Source organism: Panicum virgatum, chromosome 1K, assembly GCF_016808335.1.
Source record: "Panicum virgatum strain AP13 chromosome 1K, P.virgatum_v5, whole genome shotgun sequence".
NCBI classification, from domain to species: domain Eukaryota; kingdom Viridiplantae; phylum Streptophyta; class Magnoliopsida; order Poales; family Poaceae; genus Panicum; species Panicum virgatum.
In genome coordinates, this window is record NC_053136.1 from 55,812,473 (window position 1) to 55,824,321 (window position 11,849).

At 43.0% G+C, this 11,849-nt stretch overlaps 2 protein-coding genes across 2 annotated transcripts; both read right to left on the bottom strand.

Moving 5' to 3' along the window:
- Nucleotides 1–837: 837 nt before the first annotated feature.
- Nucleotides 838–5,117, bottom strand: LOC120646616 (GTPase-activating protein gyp1-like). Its single transcript, XM_039923079.1, has 10 exons — nucleotides 4,671–5,117; nucleotides 4,166–4,298; nucleotides 3,906–4,089; nucleotides 3,298–3,368; nucleotides 3,074–3,211; nucleotides 2,893–2,984; nucleotides 1,908–2,179; nucleotides 1,513–1,598; nucleotides 1,327–1,428; nucleotides 838–1,237 (listed from the first exon to the last, which is right to left on the bottom strand). The coding sequence occupies exons 1-10, from the start codon at nucleotides 4,763–4,765 to the stop codon at nucleotides 1,076–1,078; spliced, it is 1,335 nt and encodes a 444-aa protein (XP_039779013.1). The 5' UTR covers nucleotides 4,766–5,117; the 3' UTR covers nucleotides 838–1,075.
- Nucleotides 5,118–6,098: 981 nt separating this feature from the next.
- Nucleotides 6,099–10,612, bottom strand: LOC120646600 (3-ketoacyl-CoA thiolase 2, peroxisomal-like). The gene is made up of 14 exons (XM_039923078.1): nucleotides 9,811–10,612; nucleotides 9,649–9,725; nucleotides 9,226–9,310; nucleotides 8,955–9,081; nucleotides 8,756–8,854; nucleotides 8,597–8,664; nucleotides 8,343–8,450; nucleotides 8,180–8,257; nucleotides 7,507–7,639; nucleotides 7,304–7,400; nucleotides 7,045–7,168; nucleotides 6,855–6,963; nucleotides 6,656–6,739; nucleotides 6,099–6,536 (listed from the first exon to the last, which is right to left on the bottom strand). The coding sequence occupies exons 1-14, from the start codon at nucleotides 9,889–9,891 to the stop codon at nucleotides 6,427–6,429; spliced, it is 1,380 nt and encodes a 459-aa protein (XP_039779012.1). The 5' UTR covers nucleotides 9,892–10,612; the 3' UTR covers nucleotides 6,099–6,426.
- Nucleotides 10,613–11,849: the final 1,237 nt, after the last annotated feature.

Below are 11,849 nucleotides of genomic sequence, written 5' to 3' on the forward strand. Positions count from 1 at the left end.
GGACTCGCGTCGGGAGCCGGTCTTCCTCGTACTCGCCACGGAAACGGCGGCGAGCGTCCCGGTCACGGTCCACACGACGGTGACGACGCGGTGATGGCGAACGTGACCCCTCGGAGGAGGACGATGGGTCGGACGGATCGCCACCCCCGCCCTCGGACTCGGATGGCCCATACTCCGCATCATCGCCGTCCACCGGCCTGATCTGCTTTTTCTTCTCCTTGCCAGAATGTTTGGCGATCTTGCTTGACCCGGAGCCCTCGAGCTTGGATACCGCCAAGTTGAGGGCCACGGTTTGCTGCTCGGCGTCCTTGACCGAGCCCGCGAGTGACTTCATCGCAGGCGGCAGCTTGACCAGCTCGTTCACCGCCGGGATGAGCGGCTTCAAGGCCTTGAAATCCTTGGAGAGGCTGGTCATCTGATCTGAGAGCTTCTGGATGGATTTGTTGAGGGACTCCGCTGCATCCACATCGTCACCCAGCATCCCTGATACCAGATTGTTATGGACGGGGATGTTGGAGGGAGGAAGACCCTTCCGACGCCGTCGTGGCGGCGCGGCAACCAGAGGGCAGGACTGCTCCCTTCAACGCAGGAGAAACGGTATGTGGAAGATACTTGATTGATGATCATCCCAAGTTACAAGCTAAAGACTATATATAATGCTAAGACTACGTAACCAACTCAAACTCTATCTCTTGACACAATCCGACTAACAAGGAAACAAACTCCTAAAACCTAGCCACTTTTATTGGCCAGCTGTTCCCCGTCCGGCACGGCCGATGGCGCCTGGGCCTTCTTCTTGCGCCGCATATAAACCTTGCCGTGCATAACAACAAAGAGGAAAGATAATTTGATATGCCTCAAGCTACCAAAGTGGCAAACAATACAATGGCTACTATTCTCCTTTGATTTCCATCACAGGTCTCGATTCCTCAGTAAAATATACAAATCGGAGGGATACAACCAATATAATGTGCTTGACAAAAATAGACCCAGAAGCCCTAGCACGGCGATATAGAACAACTCCAAGGCAGGAACATGAGGCCTGTTGCTTCTTACAGACACCCAACTGAGGTTCCTAGCTGGCAAGGTGGCTGGGAGAGCTTTTGAACATCGTGTGCCACATGTAAGCCCTGGAGAGGACCATCTCAAGCTCGTGGTGCGCCCAGGTCCTTGTGGGAAGGTGCTGAAGGAACATCACCATTTCCTGAAAATCCAGTTTCTGCAGCTTGTCCGACCACTGATGGGGGAGAGGGTTTCAAGCTATCAGGAACTCAAAATGCTACCGGTGTAATAAAAGCACATTAACATATTGCAAACAAGACTTACAGTTAACAAAAAACTAGCCGAGATGTACACAAGAAAATCTGGCAGATAATCTCCTTCAGCAAGATATGTATCCCACAGGCGCGTGACAAGATGAAAAGGTATCTACATGGATATTGAGACAGGTTGGCAACTCTTTTAATGGTACATGAAATATATAATCAAGTCATCTAGTGTAACAGGGCAAACCTCCCGTATCAGAAGGCAGTTGAACCAACGGAAGGCAAATTGAAGAAACTCTAGTCCTTGTTCTTCAATGTGCTTGGATACAGGTTCTGCATATAATACAAAATATGAGGTACAGAATAAGTATTTTTCCAGTATAAGGAGAAAAAAAGCCCTACTAAATTACGAGCAGATCATGTCATAAACAATCAGTGGCTAGCAATTTCAAGTTAATGGTTCTACAAGTATATATACTGTTTATCTCCACAGAAGGGTCCTAGAAATCCTTAAAATTCCGTCATGACACCACAATTATTTTAATCAGAAGGGCAATTATATATGAGAGTTGAAGAATGGAGACAAAATTGCTAGAAAGTGGAACAAGAAGTGGCAATACATGAGAATCAGTGGAACATTACCATCTATACGACGAACTAGTTCCTTCAATCTAAAAACAAGCCGCTGAATTCCTGGTTGTGCAAATGTGTAATGATCCTGCATTCCATCAAGAAACTTCGAGAGACACCAATAGCAGTCTGCTTCTATGTTAGAAATGTCCTGTGCCGAAAGATTGTCCATGGACCAACTGTCCATGTTGCCCTCTAGGTGCTCAGATAAGAACACGACCAAGAATGGCGTGACAAGGTCATTTATTCCTTGGACGTAGCCGCTTGCTGGGTGACGAATAGCCCTGAAATCCCCATATCAGAACGATGGAGAAAAGCTTAAATACAACACCAGTCATATTCAATACAAATAACAACGCCAAAGGTAAAAAATATTAGTAAAAGCCATGTGTGCACCAACAGAATGGGTCTGTGCGTGGATGATAATTTGGCTACAAGAACCATGTTACTGCAAACAAACTTAAAATTAAAAACAATACATATAAGTGTTAAGAAAAAGTGCACCAAATATGGGAGATGTCCTAGCACAGGGACCAAAAATACGAAAGTTCCAAAAGATGTAGAAGTTACTGGTCCTGACAGAATCAGTCTACATCTGGGTGAGGTGAGACTGAATCTATTTCAAAGGAAACAAATAATCATGCTAGTGCAAGAAGGAAAGTGTTCAGCATTAAGATCCAAACAGATGTCAAGATAAAGAAGTCTTTATCCATGCCAAACAAACTAAAGGAATTAATACAAGAGCAAGTTTAATGCAAAATACACCCATTTTACCATGTTTTCCCACATAAAGATATTGACTTGCAATGTATAAAGAAGAACTTCGCAAATGTAGTATTACCCACAACGGAAACAAGCATATTTGCATACAGCAGGCTGACATCAGGAGGAAAATAGTGAATCAAAATTGGAAAAGAGATATATTTTTCAGTTAATGAACCCACCACCACCACCACCCAAAAAGAAAGAAAACAAGCCACCCAAGTTCACACATTACCATGTATATAAAATGCGCTCGAGAGATTTCTGAATTTGAGGATTCTGAAAAAAGGTAACATCAGGTACAGTTCTTGGGCAATCAACTGCAATCTGCAGGCCAAAAAGTGACCATAAGATGATTGATTTGGAGAAAATAGGGTGAGGGAATGAGTCAATAAGTTGTAAGCCCAAAACGTTACCTGGCGAAGCATAGTAATTTCTTCATCCGAGCGTTCACTATCCGGGATATCGTAGTATTGAGAAACACATTCCACATACTCTAGTCTTTTTCTTGTTAGAACACCTTCTCGTCTATCTTTATTAGGTGGTGCATAACCCTGTAGCCAGCTATATTAAATTCAAAATTTGGGAAACAATATTCAAAAGAAGTTCTGCGATCTTTACACCAAGCATCTCTACTCACCAAAAGAAGCCTCCATACATTAGGTTGCATATATGGCGGCACACCACTCCAAGATAATTCACGCAAATTGTCTACATAATGGAGGATAGATTGCAGATATCAAACTGAATTTTACATTATGTTGAAGAACCAAAATATATTAAAGTTTTTTAAAAGGAAAAAAAATCAAAAGAGCTTTCATTTATATGCAAGAGTTCTTGATTTATGATTTATCAGCTCTGACCTGAGATAGACATATCATGACTTCATGGTTTGTGGGTATAAGAAGAATCAAGATACTCTGAAATGCTAGTTTTCCTTGTATTTCAAGTAACTTTATATCATCAACAAAAGCAAGCTTAATTGATAAACTGAAGCGAAAAAACATAGCTTCCATAAAATACAAGGAATAGCCACTCATCAGATTATCACTGTACATAAATTTTAATACTTTTGATGTTTGCCCTCCTGACCAAAACAATGCAAAAGCATCCGAATAGAAAATTAGAGATGATCAGCCATGCCTAATATAAGAATGTTACTGTAATGTTAACTTCTGAGATCAAACTATCTCACGCAAAATTGACGATAAACTCAAAATAATATACTACAAAGAATAGTCTGCATACCTAATATAACAGCTGGCCTAGAGAGTTCCTTTGTGAATTTATCAATTCTTGCAGAATCTGTAGCTCTAGCCCCAGAAACTAGCCCTTGGGCATCTGGTAATGAATTTGAGCTACTTGTTGACAGAATATTTGATTTCTTTGCACTTGCACTGTCAAATGAGTTTCCAGGTGCCTGGCCTTCTCCCTGCACAATGTCAACTCCATCAGTTACAATACATCTTCTATACATGTCAAAAGCAATCAAAGTAATATCACATTACCTCCTGTGAACCTTCCTTGTGCTCATATTCATCATTCTCACTCTCAAATCTTGGAGAATAATCAGGAGGGGAAAGAGGCTCAGATCTCCGAGTTAGCAAAACCTTTCCGGGAAAGCTGCGTCCTTTGAGCATGCTGACAAAGAGTTTGGACAATAGCAGCCGAAGATCATTTTAAGGTTACACGCAGATAGGGTACACGATGTCTAGGAACATTAATATATGTTTAATCAAAACATCACTATGGCATCTTGATGGGAGTAACAAAGCTTGCGAGTATACAGGTTGTAAAAGTGCCATTTGGTTATTTCTGAATAACAGAGTTAACAAATTTGAATGCCCATGGTGTATAGATAACAAGGAACAGATGATGAACATTTCTTCGGAATATGAAACCTAGGAACTGTACCAGTGTACTGACACTAAGCAAAGCTACAGCCGTCCCGTTTGGACACAATCAGATCGGAGATGGGGAAAGGCTCGCGCGAGGGAGGAACGATCGGCTTACCCTTGCACGTTGCGGAGAGTCTGGTTGAAGCGCCACTCCGTGTTGTTGGGGCTCCCGCCGGCACCGCTGCCGACTCCTCCACCGCTGCCACTCATCGCCGCTGGCTCAGGCAACCGAGCTCAGGATCAGGCGCAGGGAATCGGACGCCTCAGCTCGTTTGCGCACGCCCTTCACGCCCGCCCGCAAAGCATCGCCGAGATCCACGGCGTCGCTGCCCGTGCAATCGCCGCCGCCGCGCCTGTGCGCCTCCCGCCTGGCTGCCCCGCTGTCCGCTCGATCCTGCTGCTCAGCAAGCGGTTCTGTCACCGATCTAGTTGTGGAGGAGCAGAAGGAAATTGGGGATCCTTGAGAATGCAACTGAATGCGCCTTGCCAGGAATCTTCACATCGCAGCAACGAAAGCGTACTTCCCGTTTACGCTTCTCTCGTTCGTATTGTGGTTAGCTTTGGGGCCTACATGCAGAATTTTGTAATCTTGGGTCATGGAGTATTTGGATAGCAATATACTCTCCTAGTTCTAAAATATAGTAGCTACATTTAGATTTATCCTAAATTAATATTTTAAACTTTGATATGTAAAAATGATGCTAGAAAGTTCATATTTAACTTTCTCTATTTAAAATTGCTAGGTGATTTAAATAAAATTATAAGTATCGGATATGTATAGATGTCCGTACGTTAATGTGTAGGGATCTACGTGATTGAGTCGTGGACGGAGAGCTGGTCCGACTCGCATACGGAATGGACTAAGGTCCAACTGTCAATAACACAAGACGGACCAAAATAAAAATTTAAGTGAAAACCTTGCTTGTTTTAGAAATAGATATAGATATAGATTGATGGCCAAAGAGAAAAAAATGTTTAACATAGGATGATAGGAAGTTAGGAAGTGAAGTATCAATTAAGAGGCTAAGTATGGAAGATTAGGAAAGAAAGTCTACAAAAGGATTCTAAATTGTACTACCTTTTGCAGAGCTAATAAACTTCACATCAGTTCAAAACGAAAAAAAATGAATTCACAATAATTGTACCCCTTCCAATCTTGCGGTAGGCTTCGAATCCTTGCTCACTAGAGGTGGTAAAGGGCCCTATATTTTAGCCTAAAAAATCTAAATGCCGAGACCTAAAAAGACTGAACTCTAATCTTATACAACTTTGAGCTAAAAAATTTAAGGACCATATTGAACTGTGAAGAGTCCATTATGACCATGGCCCATTACCACCCCACTCACAACTCACAAGGCGATGCCATGAAGGCATGAACCCATCAAAATTTACGGTTAAAGATGGGACCATTTCAGACATGACCTAACCGCAAATGGCCCCACAGGAAAGCTGTATCCAAGGCCGGAACACGGTACAAGTTCATCCAGCTTCCAGCCCAATGAACAAGAAATAACTATCAGCATGCATCAAAACAGATTTGCAATTCCCAATCATCCCGGTGAACAAAGGTGCTCTATTTATCCTTTTGGTCCAAGTACATAAGGTCATAGGCAATATGGTGGAATTCATTTCTCTTCCGATCCGGAAACAAACCAGCAAGAGAATAAGCTCAGAACATTGAGCTGTTTGGTTACAACACCCTTTTCTTTCTCTTTTTCATCTATAAGGGTGGCTACAACAAGATACCATATGATGCCCTTTATTCCTTGTATACATAGTTTCTGTGAAAATAAACATATGGGTTTCCGTATTATGCTTTAGGATGGTACTGTGATCGATGCCTTGAGATAGATAAGAATGTTTCTGCAATTCTACTTTGCATCCCTAGATAGAAAATTGTGTGACTGGGCATCCCGCACGTTGGAGAGTGCATCCACCGTGTCTCCCCGCTCAAACACAGCTGCTGCACCCATCCCAGATCCTGCATGCACCACAGTGCAACATGGTCAAATTGACTTTACTCATTACACATTCTCTGCCTTTGTACTTATACAAATGTGAGTGTCTAACGACGAGCATGATGGAGATAATAGTTCTAACCGATGCACATGGTTATAACACCAAATCTGCAGTCTCTTCCTCGGCGCTTCATTTCGTTCAGAAGAGTAGCCACACACCGCGCACCTGAATAACGAAATGGAATTACCAGCTTAGGTGACTTTGCTCAGATGATCTGGTAACAGATACTAATGTCAGTCCATTTCCTGACAATCTCGCATACAAGTAGTTGTTCGGTTACCTGTTGCACCAACAGGGTGTCCAAGGGCAATCGCGCCTCCATTCACATTTACTTTGGATCGGTCTAGTCCCAGCTTGTTGCAGCAATAGACAAATTGAGAGGCAAATGCCTGCAAGCAGATATAATTTGGTAATCAGATATCGTTAATAGATGAGAGAAAATATGTTGATTATGAGAGAGAGAGACAGACCTCATTCAGTTCAAAGAGATCAATGTCTTCTATCTGAAGGCCAGCAGACTTCACTGCAGCAGGAATGGCTACAGCAGGACCAACACCCATAACAGCTGGGTCCACTCCAACAGCAGCAAAGCTCCTAATAGATATGTCAAGAAATAATTTAAGTGTAACTATGTATTGAGGAAAAATAGGTCAAAACAATGATGATAAACACAATTTGAACTAATGAAGATGTTGTATGTATGTATGTATATATGGAAAGACGAGGTACCTGAAAACACCAAGAATAGGAAGTCCTTTCTTCAGAGCTACAGATCTCTTCATGAGGAGAACAGCTCCAGCACCATCACTTACTTGACTAGAATTGCCTACACAGTTTGAATCATTTATCAGATGTTGTTTCAGTAGCGAGTTAAAAAAAAAAACTCTGTATGCAAAGGGAGTATTAATGAAAATTGTTCTCTTCTGCAATACCTGCAGTAGTAGTCCCATCCTTTTTGAAAACTGGTTTAAGCTTTGCTAATCCAGATGCTGTGGTGCCAGGCCTAATTCCATCATCAACAGATATCACAACTTTCTTCTCCTCTCCAGTTTTAGGATCAACGATCTGCACAATATGGAAAGCGTCAGCGAATGCTTATAATAACGATCATTCAAAGCCAAAGGATGCTAGCCTAGTTGGTTAGTCACTCCGGCGGCACCCCTCAAGTCCTGAGTTCGACTCCCCGTGGGAGCGAATTTCAGGCTGAGGGTAAAAAAAATCCCCTCGCTGGCCCCGTGTGCCAAAGCACTGGTTGTGAGACGGCCCAGGTCGGCTTGAGGACCCTTACATGGCCCAGGCACAGTTCCCAGGGGTTACGTCTCCCAGTGTCAGGGCGGGGCCAGGGTTCGGGGATTTTCTCGGTCGGGGAAGCCGAGGCTTCTTCTTAAGTTAATACCGGTGGGGCGGTCTTTCCCCACCCGGCCGAGTTTTTTTTTAATAACGATCATTCAAACAGTTTCTGTTTTCCTAGATAACTAGACTGAAAAATTGGTCTGACAATAAGCATATTAGTTACTGCTAAGTTAACACAGTTAAAAAACTAGATTAACTGTTGCTAGTGTCTAGGAGCTGAGGGTTAGGAAACAAAATTTCAATGCCTCTTACCTTTGTTGGGACAGGGACAATCTCATCCTTGAATTTTCCAGAAGCTGTGGCTGCAGCAGCTCTTCTATGAGACTCGGCCTGATAAAACACAAAGCTTTAGTTACCATATTATTTGAAAGAAAGAAATGATCAATTTGAAACAGTTTGTGCCTAAGGATCTCACAGCAGCCTGATCTTGCTCTTGCCTGGTGACACCATATCGATGAGCAACATTTTCAGAAGTAACTCCCATGGGCAGAAGACAATCCTGTGCTTTCTGGAATGCACTTATCTGTAGAGAAAAATGTGTTATAGAAATAACAAAAACATACATATCAATAAACAATGTGATCTATAATTCTTTTTTTGAGCATATGTGATTTATAATTCTTAACAAAAACATCCATAACAATATACAATGTGATTTATAATCCTTACTTTTGGGTTTACTTGTCCTTCCCAAGCAATGGAATTTATCGACATGGATTCCAAACCAGCACCAATCCCTGTTTGGAGGGGGGAAAAGTAGTCATATTCAGCACTGAAACAAAATAACAGCAGCAAAGCTAGTGTGTATATTCAGAATACTGCAATTACCTATGTCATAGAAACCAGCCTTTATAGCGGCGGCAACATCAGCTACTGCCTGTAACCCAGATGAGCATTGTCGGTTGACAGTTCTCACAGGAACAGTTTCTACACCAACAAAATGGGATAGTGAAATTTTGCCCAGAAGGTAGAATCCTCTTCTTCATACGAGTACGAGGGTGCCATGGTTGCAAACATAGGGATTTACCAGGGAATCCAGCATAGAAAGCAGCCATTCTGCACTCATTTGCACGCTGCGAACCTGGACCTAGCACCGTCCCAACCACAATGTCACCAATGTCACTTGGATTGATTTTAGTGTTGTCCAGAACAGCCTACAGGTGGGAAACAAAAGTAACAGAACATGGACAATTTAAGCACAGTCAACCAGCTGTAATGAAAACTCTTATGTTTAAGCACAGCCAACAAGTTCCCGTTGTAGGAAAAACTAGAAGAGAAATAAGATAACAAAATCAAACCTTGAGAACAACAGTAAGGAGGTCCTCTGGGTACGTGTCCTTGAAACCTCCTCGCTTGGCCTTGCATATCGGCGTGCGGTATGCACTGCAGTGAGACAGCACGCAAGGAAGAGGTATAGTATCCGTCAATCGATACACATATGCAGGCAGCATAATAATTGATACTTAAAGGGCCAAAGCAGCAGAGCCTTGCAATCGGGGTTGCTAAGTTTTCTGTTCTGAACATTTTGATTAATTGAGTTCGTCTGTCTCTGCATAGCATAGCGTTGTCCTTATCGGTAATAATTTCTGTTTCTAACTTCCCATCAGTCAGCACGTCGAAGAGTGAGTTGTCCTAAACAAGGCAATACTGAAATAGGAGTACTCCCTAAGAAAGAGGGGGGAGGAGAGAAGGAAAAAAAAAACTGTAGGAAGAAGGCTTACGCGACGACGACGACATCGTCTCCGAAGGAGGAGGTCCTCTGGTACGCGGCGCTGTCCCCGGCCGCGCACGCCGACGCCTGAACAGCGAACACCCGCCGGCACCGCCAAATCAGTGAGACGAACCAAACGAAAACCAAGCAGCAGATCAAGGAAGGAGCTCACCTCCAGCTGCGGCTGCGAGGACGGCGAGGAGGGGAGGAGGTGGGCGAGGAGGACCCGCTGCCGGTCGATCGCCTTCTCCATGGCTGGCTGGCTCGGTGCCGCCCGCGCGCGCGCGCGTTGGGGTTATCGAAGCGAAGGGGAGGGAGGCGGAGGGGAGGTGGGAGGTTGCGGAGGAGAATTGAACTGGGTGTTTGCTCTTATGGCGCGGCACCGGCACGTAGCGGCAGGCAAGCAAGCGACGGGTGTTTATCCGGCGTACGGCAACGGCGTCGGCATGGCACGGATTGGGATCAGGAAATCAGGATAACACCGGGCCATGCCACCCTCTAGAAGCCTTTGCTTGCACGTTTAAGATATCTCTTGCCCCCTTTTTTTTTTGAAAATTGCAAGGCGATCTTTATTTTGAAGTCCAACTACACGTTTACCCTAATTTTTTTAACTTTGCATGTTTACCTCTGTTTTTAGTCTTCTTGTTGCAAGACTGTCCCAGACTGTTTTGCAATATAACAGGGGCAATCTTGCAACTGGAAGACTAAAAACAAAAGCAAACATGCAAAGTTAAAAAAATTAAGGGCAAACGTGCATTGGACCTAAAAACATGAATAGTTTTGCAAATGGCGCCTTTTTTGTGTGTGTTCAATTGCTTGCATTTTTGTGCCAAGCAATTTGCATTTCCTGAATGCAGATTTTGTATCCGGTTCCGGTGACTGATCGTTGCCTCTTCAGAGACAAAGAAATTGTGTTTCGTCCTTGAGCCTGGTTTTCTAATATAATGATCTATCTGCTCCTTTTTTCGGTCACTGATTTGTAACATTCTAAGACATTTGGTTACTGTAACTCTGACCCTATATATATATATATATATATATATATATATATATATAGTTTCCGCTGCCTCTATCTCACAGTGCTAGTCTGGTCCGTTTACTTAGGATGCTCAAAAGCTAAATATTTCTTTTTAAAAATTACACACATACTGTCATAAGGTCTAGGTAAGCGGAACATGCACATATTCATTCTGTTCGGCTAGCCGTGGCTGGTGTTGATTTATTGTGAGAGAAAAATACTACTGACTGGCTGATTGGTGTCTGGTGCTGGTTTGGTGTGAGAGAAAAATATTGTTGGCTGGTTGCAGCGAATAGAGTGATTGTGAAATGTAGGAAATATAATATACAGCTGTGAAAAAAAATTACAATTATAAAAATTACTTTATAACTTTTCGATACCATTTCATGTCCTCCGGTCTTCATTTGTTTTCTTCTTCTTCCTTTCAACGGTAGTAGAAGAAGATGAAGAAAAAAAAGGCGGGCCTAATCCAACATCTTTTAACTCTATACAAATATAAACAATATCCGTCTCTAGTTGTCTACATGGAAATAGCCGTAGTATGTCCCCAAGAAATATGCGCGAAGCTGCTTTTGCGGTTGACCGCTGGCTGCCCTCCATGCGGTCGATGCGAGCGCACGTGGTGGACCCCACATGGCTGTTGCTGCGTCAGTGGTGACGCCAGCCGCGTGGAGGTGGAGCCCGACAAATTCACGAGTCATGGCACACGTTCCGTTCCATGCGGACATTAGTATATCCACCCATCCATCATAACTTGTGAGCATATTTCTGGGGATTGCTAATTTATGGTTGACCGCTACTTTTTTTCTATTTATAATAATTTTTTTGTCATTTTGTGATTAAAAAAAATTTTGAAAAAAATTTTCAAAGGAAAAAAATGAGGATGCGAAAAAAATTTGACGAGAAAAAATTTAAATTTTTTTTCAAAGAATAAACAAAAAAATTTAAGGACAAAACTTTTACATTAAAAACTAAAAAAAACTTAGAATTTTTTTTCATCCATACGAAAAGAAAAAAAGCTCTGAAAAAAACCATCCAAAATCAGAAAAGAAAAATTCAGAAAAAAATTGAAAAAAAATCCTCGCGCGGGGCTTGCCGCTGACCTTGGCGCCGCCGTGGTGGACCTCCCGCGGCCGGACCTCGCGGCGCCGCCGCCCCAGAGATCCCGCGGCCGGGTCTCGCGCACTGCCTCC